Source organism: Caretta caretta, chromosome 5, assembly GCF_965140235.1.
Source record: "Caretta caretta isolate rCarCar2 chromosome 5, rCarCar1.hap1, whole genome shotgun sequence".
Classification (NCBI taxonomy): Eukaryota; Metazoa; Chordata; order Testudines; family Cheloniidae; genus Caretta; species Caretta caretta.
In genome coordinates, this window is record NC_134210.1 from 81,390,728 (window position 1) to 81,415,423 (window position 24,696).

The 24,696-nt window shown below is 42.0% G+C and overlaps 1 protein-coding gene across 5 annotated transcripts in view; it reads right to left on the reverse strand.

Moving 5' to 3' along the window:
• The window catches only part of MARCHF3 (membrane associated ring-CH-type finger 3), a 98,266-nt gene that overhangs the window by 18,985 nt on the left and 54,585 nt on the right, over window positions 1-24,696 (reverse strand). For all 5 annotated transcript variants that reach the window (XM_048850989.2, XM_048850987.2, XM_048850986.2 and 2 more), the window contains 2 exons: window positions 5,408-5,651; window positions 2,218-2,422 (listed from right to left, as the gene is read on the reverse strand). In XM_048850989.2, coding sequence (XP_048706946.2) covers window positions 2,218-2,422; window positions 5,408-5,595 — 393 coding nt within the window. In that variant the 5' untranslated portion in view covers window positions 5,596-5,651. The remainder of the gene's footprint in view (window positions 1-2,217; window positions 2,423-5,407; window positions 5,652-24,696) is intronic.

Here is a 24,696-nt window from a genome sequence, read left to right on the forward strand (position 1 = left end):
TTTGTACAATGAAAATTTCATGAGCAGTCATAGTGAGGACAAAGTTGAAACAGGTTGGACCCTAAAATCTAGCTGTTTGTTTCACACAGTCTCAAGGTCATTCATCTTGTTTCTTAGGAGGCAAATTCACAACGATAGGGACCTCAAACCACAAACAGATCGATGTTGTTGCACCTTGCTTGATTCAGGATCAGAGTGGATTGATAAGAAAATGTCACCTTTTATTGAGTATAGCCAAATGATGATGATTTTGCTGTTTAGTCATTATTAGCCTGGGAACATCCAAAATCAGCATTTCTCAAACTGTGAGGCTTGAGTCTTGTTCAGTTGCTCAGACAAGCCACTGGAAAACAGGGGATAGGACTGACCCAGAAAAAAGGATTCCTCCCCCTCCCGTTATGACTTGACAAAACTATAGCTCCTAGTATTCAATACTGAACATGTACAACCTAGCAGAAGATCTTTGCTTTGCTGAACTCAAGAAAGACTAAAGAAGCTGCTGTGTCCTCATGTTTAAAACTGGTCCAACACAAAGCATCACTGGTAGTCCCTGGAGAAGATCTCCCATTCCCATCCAATTGGGCCGATGTAATTTATTTCTATCAGATAAATGATGAGATTGGTGGATGTAGAACCTACCTCCTGCTGCTTATGAACTAGATGGGAAAAAATATTTTTTTCCGTTTATATTGTCAGTTTTTCCATGTAAACATACAGTACTAATCCAAAATCAGCCACACATGAAGCACGTACAGCACTTGATCAAACCTCTGTGTCCCCAACAACATGAAATAAGATGTTTCTCACTATTCTCATAAAGAACTCAAAGCCTTTGCAGCTTCACTCAAGCAAAAGAAAGGCTGTGAATCTTGGGTGTTGGCAGGTGGGGGCAGGAGTGCAGGAATAGCAAAACCTTCATTTTGAAGCAATTCAGTTTTAATTACACAAGGGACTCAAATTTCACAATCTTTCAGAAGTCAAAATAAGGGAGACGCAAGCTTATCAGCCAAGTCAAACCCATATCTTGACTGCTTTTTACCACAAGACCAGGCAATTTTGTACATTAATTAAGCAACTGCAGTAAGCAATAGCCCACTGGTGGGCAAACTGTGGCCCAGGGGCCACATCCAGCCCTCCAGTTCCTGCTGGGGAGTGGGGTCTGGGGCTTGCCCTGCTCCGCACAGCTCCTGGAAGCAGGCGGCATGTGCCCCCCTCAGCTCCTATGCGTAGGAGCAGCCAGGGGGCTCCGCACGCTGCCCCTGCCCCAAGCGCCACCTCCACAGCTTCCATTGGCCAGGAACTGCAGCCAATGGGAACTACAGGGGCGGAGCCTGTGGACAGGGCAGTGCACAGAGGTGCCTGGACACGCCTCCGGATAGCAGCCAGAGGTGGGACATGCCACTGCTTCTGGGAGCTGCTTGAGGTAAGCAAATCCTGGAGCTTGCACTCCTGCCCAAGCCCTGATCTCCCCCCCCCCCCCCTCCAAACCCCTCGGTCTCATCCCAGAGCACCCGCCCGCACCCCCAGCCGGAGCCCTCCCCCCCGCCGCACCCTAACCCCCAATTTCATGAGCATTCATGGCCTGCCATACAATTTCCATATCCAGATGTGGCCCTCAGGCCACAAAGTTTGTCATCTGCAATAGCTACATTTTAACTGACAGGGAAAATGATTGCCCAGTATTACGCTGTAGTCTGGTGCACAGGCAAGAAGAAGCAAAAGGGTCATCTGAAAAGTGCTAAAAAGTAAAACCTCCAACAAGAACAATTCCTTTCTAGGGGCTAAAAACAGAAGCCAGATTTGTGGGGGAGAGGGGTTAATTAATTCCTGACCTATATTCATTATCCCAAGTAACGTTTGTCTAGTGTTCCACAGATTGAAAAAAAAAAAATCCGTTTTCTAGATGGCTCTCTACCAGTCCAGCCAAAATGATGACTAAGCATTTTCTACTTGAGGCAAACTGTTCACAAGATGATGTTCGTTTAGATGTTTACCGTGAAGCAAAACCATCAATTTCATTCTTCTCACTCAAGCTGATTGCTTCAAAATGAAGGTTTTGTTATTCCTGCTCTGCTGCTGCCCCCACCTCCCAATGCCCAAAATTCACAGCTTTTCTTTTGCTTCAGTGAAGCTGCAAAGGCTTTGTGGTCCTGGTGTAAAACATACATCACTTGCTCATTAAAACTAAGCTTTTGAGGACATGGCTCATTTACTGACCTCTACTAACGGCCTGGGTTTGCGCTCTACTGCAAACCTGAAGTGGCAGAGTTCACAGTAACTGGTATTTGAAGAGGACAGCCAACGCTCCAGGCAGCTGCGATGAATAGTCCCCAGGGTTCCCATACATTCACATGGAGAGAGCAGGTCTTCCTGACTGCTGCCTTCATGGCAGATCCTGCATATTGGCCTGTCATTGAAAGGGCTGCCAAACAAGAAAGGGAAGTTGCTGGTCAGTATATTAGGTTGTAAAGCACCTAATTTCTCTTACCCCATGTTCCAACATAACAAGATGGAACGTTCACAGTGTGTCTAGAGTTCACCCTGATTTATACATTAGCATACGGCATGATCCCCAGGCTAACGAATGAAGGCACTTTGATATTCTTGTTCAGAACTGCTGCTACTTCTGGTCTATACAGTTACAAGCTGGAAGGAAGTCCTTAACCGTTGGAGAAGGGAATAGAGAGACAATTTACTTACACTGACAAATTTATCATTTCCCACAACGTAGAGAAAGAAATACACCAGGAAACACTTTGGGGGCTGCACTACAGGAGAAATCTCTAAGTGGAGCAGAGTATATTTTAACCCTATCCCAAAGTGGATGCCCGTTACAGGGATGCTAGTCATGATTAAGGCTAAGATTTTTATCATGGATATTTTTAGTAAAAGTCAGGGGCTTCCATGAATTTTTCTGTATTGCCCATGACCTGTCCATGACTTTTATTAAAAATATCCATGACACAATAGGAAGGGACTGGACAGCTGCAGGGTGGCTGGGAGTTCTGGGACCCTCACCACCCATGTGGGCTCAGAGCTCCAGGGTCCTCCCTACCTCCTCTCCCCAGCTGGCATGCCACCACTGGTGGAGAGGAGCTACAGGGTCCCCCTGCCTCCCTCCCCAGCGGCAAGGAGTGGTGTGGGAATCCCACAGTCCTCCCGCAGCAGCTGGAAGCTGCTGGGTACCCCCGCTGCCCATGGTGGCTGAGAGCGTGGGGGCCTACTGCCTCAGGCGGCGAGGGTACCTTACAGCTCCCTGCCACCTCCCACAGTGGCAGGACCCTGCAGCTCCCAGCTGCCAGGGCTGAAGTCACAGAGGTCTTTGGAAGTTGCAGAAGTCCGCGACCTCCACGACAAAATCATAGCCTTAGTCATGATCTCTGCCACTGAAGTACAGGGTAAGATGCGCGCACACATACAAACTCTAATTTAGCCTGAAACAATAACCCTGTGACACAAACTGACCTCCAGGTAGCACCATGTACTGCCAAGTATATGAGCAGAGTCTCCAAGCCACATGTGCCTGGGCACAAAAGAGATCTGGTCTGGTGAAGGCAGCACCACACATCTGGAGCAATTCCTTATGGCCAGCTAAGGAGCACCATTATTGGGTTCTGAAAGGAACAGTGTGATTCTTCTCAGCCCAAAGAAGGATCACTTTTGATGGGGCACAGATGGGGGAGGGGAAGAGCACCTCTCCCTTACAAAAGCCTTAAGGACTCAGTTCTCCCTTCTTCAGACACACGTAACTATCGGTAACATGCATGAAAAACAAGAGAGAGAGGAATAGATCCCTGAAATGCTAGAACTGTAACATGCTAGAGGGGTAGACTAAGTATCTACCTTGAAATGCTTGGATTCCCTGGACCTACAGTTTCAAATCCCAGCAGGATTAACATAGCCATTCATCTGGCCAAGGTACATAAATTGAATAAGCTGCATTTTCATGTGCGTGGATCTTTTGGCTGAGACCTTGAAAACGCCAACTCTGTATGGATGTTCTGGGTTCACAGGGCTTTCTTATAAGAATTGTGCCTTTGTGTCTCTGTCACTGACCCATATTTCCCCTCCTCATTATTGTGCAATGTGTTGCTGCTGCCCACCACCCCTGCTCTGGCTGCTCTTCAATGGTGCCCTGTGTATAAAGGGCTGGGTTTTCCTTTACACTTCACTGGATTTTACACTCTTGTAGTGAAAGGTGGCCTAAGCGAAGGGACAATCCGGCCCTCTGTTTAGTTAAAAAGAAACAAAACCCAGTGGTGTTTGTTATGACATTAAATGCAGATCTGAGCTAGTAAGTTCAGTTTGATAAAAAACTGAAAGGAATAATTGTTTCACTCCAAAAAACCACATTTTTACATGACACCCCAGCAAGTTAATAACGTTCCCCTTTAAACAATGCAGTGGGCGTGATTCTGTGCTCTGTTACACTGGTGTAAATCCAGAACTACTCGAAAGTCACCAGGGAAACGGAGTAGAATTTTGCCCAAAATCTCCTGTGTGAATATTGTCAAACCCTTATGGAGTCTCTTACTAACGTGTTAAGAGAACAAAAAAAAACCACCCAGCTTGTGGTCTCAAAGTATATGACTTAAATATATATTTTGCCACATAATCTGTCAGTCTGCATCAACAGCATGAAAAGCTACTATCAATCCCATGAGCAATGGCTCCGGCAACAAAGCCTGCATGTGAATCTTCATGAGAGACAGATTCTTTGCCGGTTCAGTGAGTCAGAGCGCGTGGCATGGTTTAGGAATGGCAGTCTGAACAAAATGTGTTATGGCAGTATTAGCAACAGCACGTGAGGAGGGAGGGAGAGGAACGCTGTGTGCAATGTTCTGTACCCTGACAGCGACCATGTGTGTTTGAGATGAAACCCATGCATGAAGCATCATTGGAATGAGTGTTCTCATCAGTAAGTAATGAGTAGCATGCACAAGTCATCAGGGGTAACATTCTGAAGTTTCCTTCTACAAATCGGGAGAAATTATTGAAACTTATTCACTTGACCATCCGCATCTTCAGACACCACTGCCACACTTTTTTTGCATGAAGGTATAATGAGAGTTTAATCATAAAAGGTGAGAGGTGATGATGATGAAATAATAGCGACGAGCTACCAATTATCACAGTAGTAAATCTTACGCGAGCAGCAACACGTCTATCTTCTTCTTCTGCGTGTGACTTAAAATAGAAAACTAAACATGGTGAATTTTAGCTTCTTACTTAATGGTCATAGAAACAGGTATGACTGAGCCTGTATGTGTGTTTGGCTTTTTTATAAAGATCTCTTGTCTGACACAGACTTGAATGCTGTAATTCTAGCCCCTTTCTGCACTTCTTAGCTAAAACAGTTTAATGATCAATTACATGTTTGTTTATTTTTTATTTGGTACTACTGTACCTCTGTGTGGCAAGAGTCCTTACTACTGTTGACAGAAGCTGCCCGTCCTTGGCTGAAACTTGCATGACATACTGCGGCTGTCCATTCACAAGACTGCTACAATCCTCCACCGTCTTTACTAGGGGAGCAGCTGAACTGGTGCAGTCTGGTAAGACTTCAGGCAGGTGACTGCAGTGGCTGGTTGTCATGGTAATAGACAGCAATTACTCTGCTAATGGTTTTCACATTCATACAGAATTTCCATCTAGGAACAGATCAGAAAACAATTTATTAAAGCAGGGCTGTTAACAGTGAATGCAAAATTACAGGCAACCAACATCCCATTAAAATGAAACAGGGTTGGAGTAGCACCTTATCTTCTTAGAAATTTTACACACACACACAAGAAATTGTGGCATTTAATAACAATGCAGCAGGCATATCTGTGTGTGTAACTATCATATTGATCTCTATGAAATGAGAGGGTTTTCTTTTTTTAAAAAAAGAAATAAACCCCCAAAGCTACCTACCTCTTGGTATTGAAAGAAATCTTAAAATATTACTTATAGTTGAAAAATAACAACTTGTGCAATGTGCATATCTAGGAAGCAACTGCATATACAGGGATTCCTTTGTTTTTCTCTGTAGATTTTTAAAGTCATAGTGGTGATAAATGAAAAGATTGGAACCTTTTGTCTGTCTCTTTTGCCTGTGTTGCAAATGAATGTATGAAGTTCATTTTAACTTGACACTTGCCTCTGACCACAAACTGACAGTGTTATGTCTTGAAAGAGAAAGTACTGTAGTTGATGATCTACTCTATGAAATCCCTCTGTGAAAATAATCCATTATTGCTAAGCGCATTACTTCACCAAACACAGCAGAATAGGGAAACAACAAATACCAAGCATTTATGACACAAACACTTAATGATAGCCTGCATGCAATAATAATTCATGCCACAAGGAGAGGTAAAAATCATAGCATGCATATGGCTCTCTCATATGTTTGGCTCATTTTCCCACCACTTAGAATATATTTTATATGCTGTCCTGGATAGTGGTAATTGCAAAGCAAAGGTTACGTTAGCAATAAGGGAAGACGACAGAGCCTTTGTACATGAATTCTTTGCAGCTTCACATAATGATGCTCATTATGTCCAGGTATGATTTTTAAGGCAAGGCAGTGTGAGTCAATGTATAGGACATTGGACACAGTACCTGGAGACTTGGTTTCCAGCTCTGTCACTGAATCAATGTAGTACTGGGCAGGCCACTTGGGCCCTGATCCTTTTTTGGAGTTAGGTGCCTAAATACCTCTTGAGGGTCTGGGCTTAACTTCTCTAGACCTTAGTTTCTCCATCTATAGAATGTGAATGATCCCCTCATCCCCCCATCTTCCTTTGTAAGATGCCTTCAGATCTATGGATGTAAAATACCACTTTAAGTGCTATGAATGATCATTATTCTTTGTGCAAATTGGAGCCAGACTTGTATCGTGCCTAAGTGTTTCTGTCCGCGCACAACGTTTAGTCCATCTAAAAAACCAAAACTTAATTCATGTTTCAGCCACCATTATTTGTACAGTACTGTGTGCTAAGAATCAAACCGTGCATTTAAATATTAATAATTACTTCTTTTAAGAGCCCTTTAGAAATGTGTCTTTAAATAATGAATTAATGTAACTGGATCTCTTTGGATTTGAATAGACACTGGAATGTCACTGTTGAATTTTTGAAGTCTCCTGACTGAATCTCTTTGGCAGTAAGACCTTGGGAGATGCAAGGATGTGATGGTGATGCCATGTCATTTGTACAATGCAAGCTTTGGAATGGATGCAGGCCTTCTTAGACAGGTTTCTAAGAATAGGAAAGAATGCCTGGGAACGTGTGTGTTTTAATGGGATCATTTTCAGCTACTTTTCAAACTCTACACCCCAGAGAGAAGTGGATGCTGATGAGCCAGCTTACAGTAGTTTCAATGTTCAGAGAACAGGGAAAAGAAAGAAATCACATTCTGATCCTCATTTACAATGAAAATGAAGCAAATGACTAATTTCAAAACCATTAGCACATAAAAGATGAAGACTTCTTATGAGAATAGGACCCACAGGATTTCCAAGGAGAGTGTGCAGGGACACGATTACCAGTAACACTTTTGTTTTAAAATACATGCTGAGACTGTTCAACAAGAATATGCAGCAGCAGAGTAGCTGCTTCATTAAACTTAAATAGCCTAGACGGTACTGTGCTTACAGACCCATGCTACAGAACTATATATTTCCCTTCTGGTTGCTTCACTGACCTCATTATGTACAACAGCAAATTTATCGTTCCATAGAAAGTGACCATCCAAGCCTTTACAAACACATCCATCATCCATTTGATAAGTTTTTAAGAGCATTTTCTGAAACACCAGACGATGCAACTAACTGCAGACTATTAAAGCACCCAGAACTCTTAGTTGTAGCTATCTCCCATCTGTATTGTTAATTCAAATCCTTGTGCACAGCACTGCCTTGACATTCCAGGCTAGTGTAGCCACCTTGCCCTATTCTTTTGTCTAATTTAATAATTTTCACTTTTCTAATGGAAAAAACATTTTCACAAAACCGATAATGACATTAATTCAGGCCTTGAGAATAACTTTAAAAAAATTGTTTCAATTCTAGCATAGATCTAAAATGTAATTAACTTGACTCAAACACAGTACTCCGGGGAGTGTATTTCATGCAAACTGCATCCCACAGTATATGCTTGGAATTAATACAATGACAGGCTTAAATAATAAGCACATATTGTACTCTGAGGTGAAGACCAAGATTAATTGTCCTGAGAGGTACATACTAAGGCAAAGCTGAAGTCAATGCTGATTCTGAAGAACAATAAATCTTTATAGCCAATAAAACCCCAAATTCATTCAGAATGTTTTCCATCCAAAATATGTGGAAATCTCTCCATTGTGGCCACAAATATCTTAGCAGAAGGGGAGAGATTAAGACCAAAGGCAAGGAAGAAAATGTGTCTTTCCATATGGCATTTAATGAGAAATGTAATACTGAGGAGGTAGAAGGACTATTTTAGATGCCAGGAGTTGCAGAGAAAGGCAGTACTAATACAAAGTGACAAGACCATATGAAAGGATCGAGATGAACAGAAAAAGGTATTAGTGAGATAAACTTGCCCCAAACTTTGAAATTAGAAACCCCAGGAGGGCAGTCCTAGACTTGATCCTATTTCTAATGAAAGCTGGCATTAAGTGTATACTTATTGACACACTTGAGAAAATGTTTATAATCTATCATTTCCTCTCTCTGCCTTGATTACTGCAACTTCCTTGTCTGTACTCTGATTCCCATCTTGCCCCTCTCCTATCTAACCAAAATTCGACTGAGAAAATTATCTTTCCATTGTGCTGTTCAAACCATGAATCTTCCTGTTCTCCTAGTGCCCAGTGACTACTATGTGCCTGCTGAATGATGGTAGTACTTTGCACTTATATGTAACATTTTTTCTGAGAAACTAAAAGCACCTTACAACAAATAATACAGTACATCTCAATAACCCCTTTGAGGCAGAGAAGTAGAGAGTGGAACTGAGGCCCCAAAAGTGTTTAAGTAAATTACACAAGGTTATTCTGGAAGTCTGTGACAGAGCCAGGAACCATATATCCTGAATCCTAGTCTTCTGCTTTAGCCATAGGGCCCTATCCTTCTCCCCATAATGACTTACTAAAAATTACAAGATACTATTCCAGCAAAGGTCAGCCCTAGCTTATAGACACTCTCTTCCTTCCTGATCTGCTTGCTCCCACCCCATGTGGTACTATACAGCTCACTGGTGGTATTATCTCCCCGCACCCTTTTTTTAAAAAAAAATTATTATTCCAAGTCCCTTTCTGTGGGCTTTTCAAACACAAAAGCAGACAATATACAGATCAGGAAGCTTCTCTCTCTTCCCCACCAACCCTTTACAATGAAGGGGCAAAATGTGATGCAGAGGCTACTAGTAGGCCCTTAGACACAAGTGCCACCACATGTTGGCAATCCACAGTATGGAATGAAATTATAGGCCTTTGTTTCTTGGCTACACCAACAGCTGAGTATTCCTAACAACAAACAGTTACTTAAATAGCTTTTCTTTATAGAAGGATTTTCCTCCTGTAGGAGACTTGTAACTCTGGGATTAAGAGAAACTACAGGACTCCAGAAATACTTGTATGCAAGGCACTCGGACTCTTAAGTTCTATTCAAACACATGGAGATGTCAAAAACCAGCCTCAACAGCCAGGGAAGGAATTTCAACAGCTCACCTGAATTTACAATGGGCACATACACTGAATCCTCAGTGCACATTTGACTATTGTGCATAAATTGAATTCATTTCTTAAACCCATAAAGCACCATCATGCTGATGAATTCAATTACAATAGTGGATTTTCAGTTTTAACCATGGGAGAATCTCTTCAGAGCTTCAGTAGAAACCCTGAGTGGTTTGGAATGGATTCCCATGAGACAAAAAAGCTCTTATACTGTAAGGCAGTAGGAGGCAAAAGTTACACAAATATTGAAGTGGAGCTCTTGCATAAACACTGCCCATTTGTGCTTTTTCAGCACCCTTATTAAAAACAGTACATAATGCATCTGTTGTATTCATATGCTTGGAAACGCATTCGCTTTTCCCATCTTACATTCTCAGGAGCCTCTGATTCATTTCAAGAAATGCAACTCAAACTTATATCAATCAGCTTTGAGACTTTAGAACCAAGGGGGAGGGGGGATACACACACACACTAACTTGTTAGCTGGAGAAGGCTTCCCTAAGGAGTGTTTTAGTCATGGAAAAACAAAAAAACAAATCTGTGGGGGCGCTTTGGTTTCTATTAATTTATTTTTACATTCCTTCAGAAAATGTATCTGTCTCTCCAAAATCTTTCCCCCTAGTCTAACACTACCTGTTGCTCACTGTTTTAAGTTATCATTAAGCATCAAGGAGAAATGATAAGCTAGTGATGTTCAAGGCCAAACAGGAAACCAGGCCACATATTGCTCTTGCCAGTCCTAACGTGACTTGATAAGATCATGTTTTCTAACGGCCTCAGTGGAGCTCCTCAATTTGCCTGACAAATTTTGCTGGTGAAGATGAATCCATTTTGCCCAGAAGTCTTTATGAAAATATGTCACACAAAAACAAGAAGTTTATGTTCATATGCTTTTGCTATTATTAAAAACTGCAAACTTTTATTTCAGGACAGTTTAATGTTTTTTGAACATATATGACTGTGTATCGCAGAACAGGAGTACTTAACTACGTCAATGTCATTCTGAAAAATATCATTTGGGGACTGCCAGAAGGTGAGCTTGTCCTTTAAGGGAGTTGAGCTCAGCCCTACCTGTGCCTAGTTAACTTCCTCCTCAGGCACTGGGTATTTAGGTTTCCTATAAGAGGAAGCCTGCTCATCTCAGTGAGAAGGGAGATGGAAGGCTCTCTTGCAGAAAGGTCAGGTGGGTGATATGAAGGGCAGAGGGAGGCTGGCTCTCTGTAGTGAGCTTGAAAGGCAGCTCTGGGAGACCCTGAGCCTTGACACAAGGGTAACTGGGAAGCCCTGGGAAAGGGCACTGCTTTAAGCAGTGTTGAAAGGAATTGATGCTTGCAGTTGCTTAGAGAGTTGAGGCTGGGACTTCAGTGAGGGTGGGAGGAAGAACCCCCTTTGATGGCTTCATGACAACAGGGAAGTGAACTGCTGAACTCAGGAGGGAGCTAGAACAGTAACCTAGGAGGGAGCCAGAATAGGAACTACTGCCCAGAGATGGTGAAGATGTTAGGTAGCCCGGGGAGGATGAAGCCTGAGCAAACAGTGGAAGATCTCTGTAGTCTGAGGACAGCTGCGAGATGGCTTTGTTTCCATTAGACTTGTTCTATTAATTCTTGAAGGGGTGGATGTGTGTGATATACCTGGAAGGCTTAGTCATGTCACTGATCCAGCAGTGCTGGGAGCTGGAGGACCACTGTGGGGAGGCAGTACGTTTACCAGAGTGGGGAGATTAAGGCAGATACTTTACCTTCCTTGGCTTCTGGGAAGGCAATATTGCCACATATGGTGGGATCTACATCTCAGATTAGAGACTAGCATAAACTAGCATGAGGTTTAATATTTTCAAAAATTCTTATAACTGATAACTCTGGATAGTCTTTTCATATGAATGTTCAATCCTCTTGTATGTTATTGGCCCCAGTGGCTTCCTGGGGCAATGAGTTCCACAGTCTAATGATAAACTGTGTGGGGGACAAAGTATTTCCTTTTATTGGCTTTGGATTTCCTAGCCTGTTTTCACTGAAGATCCCCTTGCTCTTGGGTAAACACAGAGAGCAGAAGTTCCTACTCTACCTTCTACCATTCATTTTCTTCCCATATTGCTCTCCTCCCTTACTTATCTTCATTCTAAAGTAGAATCCTAATGTTTTCAATCTCGTCATATGATTTTTTCCACACTCCTCAACCTTCTCTGACCATTTTTGAGATTAGTATTGCACATGGTATTCCATACAAGGCCCACTCCACTGATCTTCTATATCTTTAAAACATAATCGCAACTATACATATAAAATGATGGGGTCTAAATTACCTCTTACCACTCAAGAAAGAGATCTTGGAGTCATTGTGGATAGTTTTCTGAAAACATCCACTCAATGTGCAGCTGCAGTCAAAAAAGCGAAAAGAATGCTGGGAGTCATTAAGAAAGGGATAGTTAATAAGACAGAAAATATATTGCCTCTGTATAAATCCATGGTACACCCACATCTTGAATACTGCATGCAGATGTGGTCGTCCCATCTCAAAAAAGACATATTGGAATTGGAAAGGATTCAGAAAAGGGCAACAAAAATTATTAGGGGTATGGAACAGCTTTCGTATGAGGAGAGATTAATAAGACTGGGACTTTTCAGCTTGGAAAAGAGAGGACTAAGGGGAGATATGATTGAGGTTTATAAAATCATGACTGGTGTAGAGAAAGTAAATAAGGAAGTGTTATTTACTCCTTCTCATAACACAAGAACTAGGGGTCACCAAAAGCAATTAATAGGTAGCAGGTTCAAAACAAACAAAAGGAAGTATTTCTTCGCACAGTCAACCTGTGGAACTGTTTGTCAGAGGATGTTGTGAAGGCCAAGACTATAAGAGGGTTCAAAAAAGAACTAGATAAATTCATGGAGAGGAGGTCCATCAATGGCTATTAGCCAGGATGGGCAGGGATGGTGTCCCTATCCTGTTTGCCAGAAACTGGGAATAAGTGACAGGGAATGGATCACTTGATGATTACCTGTTCCATTCATTCCCTCTGGGGCACCTGGCATTGGCCACAGTCAGAAGACAGGATACTGGGCTAGATGGACCTTTGGTCTGACCCAGTATGGGTCATATTACACACATTCTTATTATAGTATTCTCTGTATTATTCACCATCCCAGCCCATAGGCACAGGTGGGGCTGAGCACAACTCCCTTAAAGCTCCAGGTCATTCTGTGACTTTTTTTTCTAACTCTCCTACAGCTCTGGGCAAGTTTGACCCCAGCTGCAGTTTGAATGCTGCATTCACCTTCCCTGACAGTTCTCAGAACCAGAATTTCCTGGTTGCTACCTTTCATTTATCACCTTACCCCTTCCTTGGGCATCTAGATGGCTCTGATATGCAGTGGGAGACTAAGATGATTGTATGTTTAAAACACAGGCACAGGAGTCAGGAGGCCTGGTTTCTGTTGTGTGACCCTGGACAAATTACTTAACCTCTCTGCGCCTATTTTCACTTAAAACACAAAATAAGAACCAGGATTCTTAGCTACCTTAATATTGTTAAAGTTGCAAAGTCAAGAACTCATTGGCACACAGAGGCCGGATTAACTGACCTCTGGCATTTCTGAATGCTTGACTTTGCAACCATAATGTTCTCTCAACATAGTTTCTGTATGTATTTCCCCAGGTTTTTTAAAAATAGCAAAACTGAACTGCCCCAGAAATTGTCATGTGGAATCATAGTGAAACTCACATGGTTCCAACCCTACCGATGAACCTTTAGATCTACTGCACAGACTTCTGCCACTTGAGCTAATGGAGTAAGTGATGGCAGAGGCAGTAGGTTGTCATCCTATATGTTATAGACCAGCTCCACAGGGGGATGAGACACTTTTTGCCACTGGGTTTCACAGATATCTGCCGACAGAAGAGGAACTGTGAGACTCAGAAATCCTGGGTCTATTCCAGGCTCCAGAGCAGAGTAGTCTCTAGTAGTCAAAGACCGTTCTGCCCTTGTCCCCTCCAGTTTATGTCTATCCTACTGCTGTCTCCCTAACCCACCCCAGCTCCTCATCTGATTTCAACTGCCTCCCACCACCGCTCTGGATTCCTTGTCCCTGTTTCCTGGTCCTATGTCACTCTTCCTCCCCCCAATCCCTCAGATGGATGTTCCAGACTGGCAAAATTATAAGGCTTCCCAACATTTCAACACTTCCCAGTCTAAATTTTTGGTTGCTTAACTATAGGCTAGCTCTGCCTACAACAAAGCATGTTCAGAACATCTGATTAGAGGGATTATAAGTGTAGCAACCTCCATCATAGCCAGTCACCAAAGATTGAACCCAAGCCATCCAGACTTAAAAGCATGAGCTTCTGCTACTTGAGTGCAAGATATAACTCCCTTAGCTGGTAGTTATACAGTTATCCTCTAAAAGTCCACCAGAGGAGGGCATAAAACACAAGTTGGACAGTGAATTACAAAAATGCAATATATTATTATTAGACCTGCAATACTTTTCACAAAGAACATCAGCAGGGGATCAACTGGGAGTTTAAGAATATTTGGAAAACAATTTTAGAATAACATTCAGTGCTGTAGTTTAAAAGAAAAAAACATGTTAAAACTCCTAACTTAGCAGCATTCAGTGTTGAAGAAAAACAACTTCTAGGAGCTATGGGATACAAGTTGAGAATGTTGAAACAGAAAGATGTTATGCATATTTACCACTTGAGCAAGGCATGCTATGTAATACTTGCAAGATTTCACTGTAATGTTTTACAACATATAGCAGTGCAATGCTGATTCCATTGATATTGTTGAGCAATTTAGGATGATTTTATTTCAGCTCACATCTTACTAGTTTTGAATACTGTAGATAATTTTCAGCTCAATTGATCTGAACATGCAGAGCTTTAAAACTGCTATGCTCTAAACTGTATATTAACTGCAATTTTATAAACGTGCATGTTAGAGAGAACTGAGTGCCACTACTACTAGACAGTGGCACAAGGCACTTCAGTGTGAATCACAGAAATGTAGGACTGGAAAGGACATCAACAGGTCATCTAGTTCAAACCTTGCACTGAGGCAGGACTGAGTAATAACAACTAAACCAGGGGTCAGCAACCTTTCAGAAGTGGTGTGCCGAGTCTTCATTTATTCACTCTAATTTAAGGTTTCCCATGCCAGTAATACATTTTAATGTTTTTAGAAGGTCTCTTTCTAGAAGTCTAATATATAACTAAACTATTGTTGTATGTAAAGTAAAGAAGGTTTTTAAAATGCTTAAGAAGCTTCATTTAAAATTAAATTAAAATGCAGCGCCCCCCTGGACTGGTGGCCAGGACCCAGGCAGGGTGAGTGCCACTGAAAATCAGCTCGCGTGCCGCCTTTGGCACGCATGCCATAGGTTGCCTACCCCTGAACTAGACCATCCCTGACAGGTGTTTGTCTAACCTCCTCTTAAAAACCTCCAATGACTGATATAAGCTCTCTAGGTAATTTGTCCAGTGCTTAACTACCCTTACAGTTTGGAAGTTTTTCCTAATGTCTAACCTAAATCTCCCTTGCTTGTCCTTTCCTCAGTGGTTAAGGAGGCCATTTATAAACAAGCTTCTCTTTATAAACAACCTTTTATATACTTGGAAACTTATCTTGTCTCTTCTCCCCCTTCCCCCCTCCCCCCCCCAGTCTTCTTTTCAGACTAAACAAACCCATTCTTTCAATCTTTCCTCATAGGTCATATCTTCTAGGCCTTCGATCATTTTTGTCACTCTTCTCTGGACTTCCTTCAATTTGTCCATATATTTTTCCAAAGAGAGGTGCCCGGAACTGGACACCTCACTTCAGTTGAGGCCTTATCAGTGCTGAGTAGAGTGAAGAATTATGTATCATGTCTTGCTTTCAACACTCCTCTGAATGCATCCCAGAATTATATTTGTTTTTTTGCAACAGTATTACATTGTTGGCTCTTAGTTTGTGATCCACTATAACCCCCAGATCCTTTTCTGCAGTATTCCTTCCTTGGCAGTCATTTCCCATTTTCTATTTGTGCAATTGATTATTCCTTCCTAAGTGTAGTACTGATTGAATTTCATCCTATATCATTTCTCCAGTTTGTCAAGATCACTTTGAATTCTAATCGTCCTCCAAAGTGCTTGGAATCCCTTGCAGCTTGGTATTGTTCACAAACTTTATTAATGTAGTTTCTATGCCATTATCCAAATCATTTATGAAGATATTGAATAGAACCAGACTCAGGACAGATCCCTGAAAAAAATCCTTTATTCGTCATATGTTTTCAAAATGTCCCTGTCCATCCATAAATCAGCACTCCTATTTGGATACCCTGAATTTCAAACCACTTTCAATTAGAGGATGTGACGACTATTTTTCCTCCCCCTCCTCCCCCCCCCCTTGGCATAGTAGAACTGTATAAATAGCAATGTTCAAATTGAATAAATATGAATGCATGTATAAATGTAAGTATAAATAAAGTTTTCACTAGTGAAAAAAGTTCATGATGTTTGCCAAATGAATAAATGCTTAAACTAGCCAAACTTTGGGCCACATTTACAAACACCGTTAGGCTTGTATGTCCAATACTTTGGCCCCACTAACATTTGCAAAACCATTGCTCAGCTACTACCTAAACCAGTAAGTGCCTAAGTCTCCTTTGCACTTAATTTTCCACCAATGGCCATGCATGACGACACTCCATAGCTAATCAGCAGCTGGGAGCCCTTGCGTAGGCCAAAGCCATGGAGGTGCCACAGTGAGCTTCTCAAATCATATGCCCCTTCCCCCTTTTTATTGCCTACTGCTCAAAATAATTTAAACAAACTTCTATGATGATTGGTGTCAAAACTGACAAAAGTAAGGACATTCAGAATTGAAGGCCGAGGACTCATCTCTGGTGGGAAACAGAGATTTTTGATTTCAGCCTGCTCTAGATAGGCAAACTTGATATTTACACTGGTAGAACTTACCCCACCCCCCAATTAAAGGAAGTAAAACGCCACTAGCGTAAATACCACTGGCTCCATCAGGCACCTGTACCAATGACTGAACTCGGGGCAACCCCCCAGTCTACTGTACCTTTAATTCACTTTGCTGTGCCTAGGTATTTCAGCAGGGATGGTTGTATTGCCAACCAGGCAAGTTCACAAATTTGTAAGCTGTTCTCTGTTCCCATGCTCAGCCCAAACAGGGGAGCAGACTTACTCTACTGGATGCAGTAAGTGGCCTCTGCTGCGGTAGCAAGAAGTGCAACCCACACCTTGCAGCTGTGTCCAGCAGAGACCTCTGGCAGCTGCAGCATCAGGTACAGCTCCGGCAGAAACCTAGCAACTTTACACAAGAGGCCAGTGTTAGTGTTCCAAAACTGCAGCACTGACAAAAATATTGTGAGAGCTGGCAACCTTGGGATAATTTGCTTTTCTTTTGATTAGGTCTATATGAATTGGGAAATGTCATTTCTCACCATAATAAAGTTTCATAACTAAATAAAGCTTCTTAGCATCGGCTGATGAGGGTGAAGCAGAACTGGTGGTGTCTTCTGAAAGCATGTGGTTCTACTGTTGCCAAGAACTAGGTCACTTGGAATATGTACATAGCACATTTCTGTTATTCAAAGGTATATTTTAAAAGGACAAAATTTTCAAACTTGAGTGCCTAATCTCTGGTGACTAAATCCTCGTGTAGATCCCTAGGCATACGTGGGCAGTTGTCAGATGGGCTGGTACTCACAAATTTCATTGTAGTAAATGGGAGCTAGAGGTGCTCTTCTTTCCTCTAAATCAGATCACTTACATAGCTGCCTAAAAAGTGGATTTAGGAACCAAAGCTTTAATTTTTGGCCTCAAGGTGCTAAGAGGAGATTTAACCATGACACCATTCACTTCAATGGGAGTCACATGGCAAACCTCCATGCACCACTTTTGGTGATGTTAAAATCTCCATTTAGTAAATATTCTTGTCTGGATAAGAGCAACCTTCTTTGTACAATATTTATTACTGTGATTGCACTTCCCTTAAAGGGGAACTTCAAGTGTTCTGATAAAACTACTCTAGTACCTCTGTTTTTCTGATGAAATGCTCTCTTGTGACTTCCAGCAGCTGCTGTCTGAGTCACAGTAGATATCCCTACATCTCTTCTTACATTAATGGCACAGGAGGTGAGGTGAGAGTAGGGGGTATGGGAAGAGGAAAGGGGTCTCCACTACCTCCAAGAGAGGGGTGCATACAGAAGTCACAAGAAGGCATGTTTTGCTGGGACTCTAACTCTCTCTATCTGGATAACAGATCCTTCACTTGTAGTGAAAGGCATAGTCTGACCCTGTGCAACATTCTTTCCATATAGCATATTTTCTCTTGTTCTGTGAAGCTGACCTCAGATTGTCTTTCACGTTTATAGGCTGAAGGGAGAAACTAAACGAGTGCACTTTGGAGCAACTAACAAAACAAAGACAACCAGCCCACCAAGAAAAGGATACAAATTAACTTCTTATACCACCCTGTTTTACAGCTGAGCGCTTTCCCGCTTACACTACTTGGCTGCGAGGCTGAAATGTTAGTTAAACAATTATATATTTTAAAGAGAATAGGTCATTTAGGACCTGATTCAAATCCTGTTGAAGTTTATATGGAAAGATTCCTATTGTAGTCAATGGGCTGTAGATCCAGGGTTTGTCTACACAGCAAGTTAGTGCACAGCAAACCAGCATGTAACCTACAACATACCAGCCCGCCACATACATGTGGATGCTGCTACAGTGCAGTGTTAGTACGTGGTGTGCTGGAGAGTCACACCCTGCCCACACAGTGAGTTAGCATGCGGCAAGCCATGCATGCCATTAGTTTACATTAACTGTAGGAGGAAACTTAGGGAATAGTGGTCAGAGTCAAATCCCCCATTTACAACTACAGCCTTGTCTACCTAGGGAAATGGTTGTGGGGTTTTTTTTTTGTTTTTTTTAAGTCTCACTATCGTTACCACTGGGCCAACAGATGGACTGCTGCCCACTGCCACTATTTTAATCCCTAAGGCCCCAATCCTGCAAACACTTAATTTTACAAAGGATGGGCCTCATTCTCAATTCATGCTGGCTATGCACTGATAAAATTCAAGGGGCTTCAGTGAGTTGTTCCCAATTCACATTTGTGAGAGAGGACTCCCACACAGACCCTGATCTTGCAAAGGCTGCCTACCACATGTGCTTAACTTCATGCAATGAGTAACCCTGGACTATTCTCAGGGTACAAAGTTGAGCACATTTGGAAGCCTCTGCAAGATTGGAGAGTTGGTCTTCTAATGCTGCTCTGAGAGGTCTAATCAATATAGTGCTTCAAAGGCAGGCTAGCAGCCTCTCTGTGCAAGGGCTCACAATGATGCTAACAGTGGTGCAGTGCACTGAGGTTCAGTGGGAATTTGGGTGCGGATGGAACAGATGGTGCCTTCTTCCTTATATCGTCTGTCTAGTATCAAGACTAGCTTATCAACCCCTTGGGGTGGGGGCCAGCTCTTTTAATCTTTTGTCCAGTGCTGAGCCCACTGTTGGCACTTTATACATGCTATGCTTTATTTATTTATTTAGTACTTTATTCCCTGAAAGCACTCTCTTGCATTAACTTATCTATATATGTGCTGTCTCAAAATAATGGTGTGTAATCAGCCTATGTAATCTTGTGAGCTTTCCAGCTAACCCTCCCCCACACAGACCCCAAAGAGAACTTACTTTGTATTTTATCCTGTAGTATTTTAGTTGGCACTGGTTTAGCATCTGATGTTTACTGGCAAATGAATTAAACAAAATATTTTGGAAGATGAAAAAGCCATTTTTTCTTTAAAGAAAAAAGGAATATAAAATTAAACTCCTTTCCTTTTTTACTCTCCAGACAAAAGTGACTAAAAATACTCTCCTAGCATTTGCTTCCACACAGGAAGATGCACTAATAAAAGAACAAAAAGAGTTCCTTTGTCTTAATGAGAATGAGCTGTAAATTCTAAATCGGTCTTGTATAATTTTTAAACACAGAGTTCTATCTTATACCAAACTCAATTATGCTGTGTGTTTTCATAACAAATAGTTCCTAATGCCAAAAAGACTGCATTTAAGAGGATTCTATATTTAAAAATGCGATCATGCTGGCTGGTCCCTATACTCAGCTAGTGTTGCTGTGTATGGCAATATGAGGGGAAATCTGAAATTGCTGTTCCTCTCATCTGCCAAAGATGCAATCAGGGAGGATGTGCTCGTAGTTTTCTGCAGTGAGCATGCACAGTGACAGTGATAATGGGAAGCCTCAAAGCTACATGGAATACTTTTAAAGTAGTCTTCTATTATTAATCATCGGAAGGGAGAATGTTCAGTAAATTAGGGCCAACATTTTTTATATGTGGGGTATGGGAGCCGACATTTTGTTAACAAAATTAAGTAAAATAACTTAATTTTAATTACCTGTTTAAATGAAAACGGTTTGTCTGAATTTAAACATTCTCTTCCAATGCTTCCAAGCCAAATATTGCAGCATTGTGCTAGAGCATGAGAAGCAGGAAGTAAACCTTACTAGAAGCCAAATAAACACAATTAAACTGGAGAAGTTTACTTTTATTATCTAAGCCAGGGGTGGCCAACCTGTGGCTCCGGAGCCACATGTGGCTCTTCAGAAGTTAATATGCGGCTCCTTGTATAGGCACTGAGTCCGGAGCTGGAGCTACAGGTGCCAACTTTCCAATGTGCCAGGGGGTGCTCACTGCTCAACCCCTGGCTCTGCCACAGGCCCTGCCCCCCACTCTACCCCTTCCCATCCCCTCCCCCTCCCCTGCTGTGCCATCACTCCTTCCCCCCACAGCCTCCTGCAGGCAAGGAAACAGCTGATCGGGGGGTGTGGGGAGGGAGGGGGAGGCACTGATCGGTGGGGCTGCCAGTGGCCGGGAGGTGCTGGGAGCAGAGCTGATGGGGGGCCGCTGATGTATTCCTGTGGCTCTTTGGCAATGTACATTGGTAAATTCTGGCTCCTTCTCAGGCTCAGGTTGGCCACCCCTGATCTAAGCTGCGTGAAGTGCCAAAAGATAACAAAATGGCAGTCAATTTTTTTTAAAAAATATTCTATTATTATTAGAATGAAATGTAAGGAAATGCGATTGTGACAGTGGGGATTTTTAGTACGAATTTCAACCTGATAGTGTTCTTTTGACTTCTGCCCAGAAGTCTGCTTAGTATAGGACTGAGAAGCTGTCAGATCTCATTATGCCATCTGTGTCAGCCCTACACATGCAGTGATTTAGAGCAGTCTAGGGACTGCTCTAACTTATGCCACTGGCAAAGGATTTCTATGGGATTCGCTGAGGACTGCCTTGCCTCTTTCCCACTTCTGACATGTCCCATCCACCCTCAATATACCTTTTACTTTGGGGAGGGGTATTTGGTGCAGGAGCTGGTTCTGCTGGCTTTATACTAGTGGAGAACTCCCTCCCAGCCTTGGGAATTCTCAACCTGGCTAACTATGGCCAGATCCTGGTTCCTTTGTGCTACCTGAGAGGTATCCCCAATACTGAGTGTCGCCTAACATCTGTTATAAGAATTCAGACCAGTGGTCTCACTAGCCTAGCATCCTGCCTCCCACAGTGGCCAGTATCAGATGCTTACGAGAAAAGCAAATTAACCCCGAGAAGGGACCATTATGAAGATCAGCTGAAGAGAGATGCAGCTGGCAACTCTGGCTTTAGAACATTTCCCTTTCAAGTCCTCCTCTCATTTGAAGGTGAAAAAAACAGCATGAAATGTCACAGAAAATGCTCTCTGGTTCACACTGTTTAAATAGTTCACTTACGTTTACATTCTACAAGCTTTTAAAAACATGAACTGAAATCCAAAACAATTTTGGTTAATATAAGGTTATGAAATCTATCACACACTAACCATGTTTACAAAAGCTACCTTTTTACTAATCGAAAGCAAAACGTTAGTGACCTTAACAGGATCACATTAAACACAAGCTTTCTGAGCTTCACAGGAACAGTTGCATGCTGAATGTAAATTTTATTTTTAATGCACTATAAATTTGAGAAACAATTTGCTGATCTCCCGCCCCTAAAAAGAGATGCATACTAACCCCAACATTATTCTCTGTATGTCCATGTATTAAAGAAATCTGGGTTATTACTTGAGATTCATTCTCCTTTTATCAATGTGAGGAAGGGACTCAGGCCAAATTGTTCAAAGACCATCAAGTTCCATTAGGTCTCAGGATATGATCATTATGAAATTTCTTTAGTTATTCTCTTAAACCAATATCTTCTTATAGATCCATTTAAGTCTCAGAAAACACATCTGCTTGCACCATTCTGTGTATCACAAAGCCTCATTAACCCTGCAGATTTATCCATGGATTTAGAGAGAATGGAAACACTAGAACTTGGCTGCAGATGCTGGCTCTTTGGCAGGCCAACCTATAAAGGTATGGGGGGAGGGGAAGGTCAGCATGTTGCAAAAGGGCAAAATAAATAAAGAGAAAATGGCTCAATCTCTGCAACTCCAAGGCTGGAGGATGGCTGGAAAAACTAATGTAAATAACTTCCCTGCCTTCTGCAACTCCTTATGCCATACCTAGTCCTCTCCATCCCTCCCCATCTAGAGATCCTGCTTCCCTAGAGCTATGACCTGGCACTGGTGTGAAGTAAAGAACAACCTTCTACTGGAGGATGCGGGTTTTTGATCCTGTGGGTTCTGAAAGGAGTAAAGCTCATCCATCAAGCCCCATCCTATTCTTCATTTACCCCAGAAAGTAGAGGTTTTTGTGGGCAAGAGGGATATATGTCCTCTCTCCATCCCTTTAGATGACCGCTCCCTTTAAGAAACTCAGCCAGGGTTAGCCTGCTTTGAGGCTATGCAGATCCTCAGGAACGTCTCTGGATAACAATGTAAACCAGCCGGGCACAAACCCATCCTCATGTTAAGATGTTCTGGAGACTCCCTGAGTGTACCCCAGGACTGTCCCCATTGTCATTCTGATGATCCCACATGGCAATTAAGTGGGGTGTAAGGTTCTGTGCTGCTAATAGGACAATCCGCAGCTGTTTGCAGAAGCTTTTCTGAACCACGGTCTCTTCTAAACAGAAGCCACTTCCAAAGCTTCCAGAGCTCTGAAATGTGAAAATTATGAAGACTTGGAGCTAGAAAGCCTGTTCGAGTCAGGACAGGGCCTAGAAAGATTAAATCAGCAAATAATGTTTCAAACAAACAGGGATGATAATCCCTTGTTCAACTAATGTTCAGGTTTTAAGTTTCTAAAACAAATTCAGCAGTAATCCAACATGGTTGGAGAACAACAATGCAGTCCCTACATAAGGTCAAATAACTTCAGTTTCCAATTCTATCTGTTTTGACTTTATAAACTCCCAAGTCTTTGATCTGAGCCAGAGAGAAAGGAGAGAACACAGTCCTTGCCCTAACAGACCTACTCTTTGAGAATATAGTATCATAGCAGTGTAGCACTGGAAGGGACCTCAAGAAGTCATCAAGTGCAGCCCCCTCTGCTGAGGCAAGGCCAAGTACACCTAGACCATCCCCGGCAGGTGTTTTGTCCTACCTCATTTGCAAAACCTCCAAATAATGAGTATTTTGCAAGATCCCTTTGAAGCCTATTCCAGAGCTTAACTACCCTTTCTAGTTAGCAAGTTTTTCTACTATCTATCAAATCTCCCCTGCTGCATACTAAACGGATTGCTTCTGGTCCTACCTTCAGTGGACATGGAGAACAATTGAACACACTCCAGTTTGTAATAGCCCTTAACATATTTGAAGACAGTTATCAGATCTCCCTTCAGTCTTCTTTTCACAAGACTAACCATGCCCAGGTTTGTCTGTTTGTTTCAACCGTTCCTCACAGGTCAGGTTTTCTAAGCCTTTTATCTTCTTTTTGTTGCTGTCCTCTAGACTTCTTCCAATTTGTCCACATCTTTCCTAAAGTGTGGCACCGTACTCCAGCTGAGGCCTTACCAGTGATTAGTACAGTGGGACATTTCCCTCCCGTGTCTTACATACAACATTCCTGTTAATACACCCCAAATACTAGCATTCTTCGCAGCTGCATAATATTGTTTGACTTGTATTCACATCTCTGAAACCTCTGGTGAAAACTGACAGTACAGATGATCCAGCTGATTCTGGCACCCTGAAAGGACTATTTTTTGGTCATGGTATTTTTCTAGAAGTTTAATGGAATATTGAATTTACCTAGACACTGAATCCTTGCCTTGGCCCCTGTTTAGTCAGGAGGAAAGCATGCCTTTTTGCCTTGTTTTGAGGGATAATTGTAATAACTTTTTCTCTCAGGTAGTGTACACCCTACTTCTTCTCTATTGTCAAAAGTATTCTTTCCTCACTCCACAAGTTTGATAACTACAGGGCAGCCACCTTCTAGTTTTTAATTAGGCCTCATGAACATGCCCTTTCTCCTTGTTTACACTTGCAATCTTTGGCTCCTATGTTTAAGTGGTTGACTTTTTGGCTTTCAGAAATTCCCCCAATCCATAATTTGTGAAATCTTAGTTTGCATTTCAGGGGAAAACCGTGTTTTGCAATCATTTGTTTTCCTCAATAAGAGCATTTTAGTAGTCTGCTGAATTTCTCTTGGTTAATTATACTTCTCAGACCATTTGGGCATTGCCATCTGTTATTCATACATGTCAATTTATCTGGGGTTCTTTGAGATTTTGGGGTAAAATATTTCTTAGTGATTTTTTTTACTTTGTCACACATACAATAATGCTACAATCTCATCTCCAATTAACTCCTAACCCTAAATGAAAAATATTGATTCAGAGTGGTGACTAAATCAACTAGAAATAGAATCTGATTCACACAATCTTGTTCAAGCCTTTCCTTAACATGGAGTCCTTCTCCAAAATGACATTTTCCAATTTTCATGTAATTAGAAAAATTATGTGGATTTAGTGCTTGTGAAACATGGCCGCTTGACAGCCCTGCTCATGAGGTGTCTTCTTCATACCCATT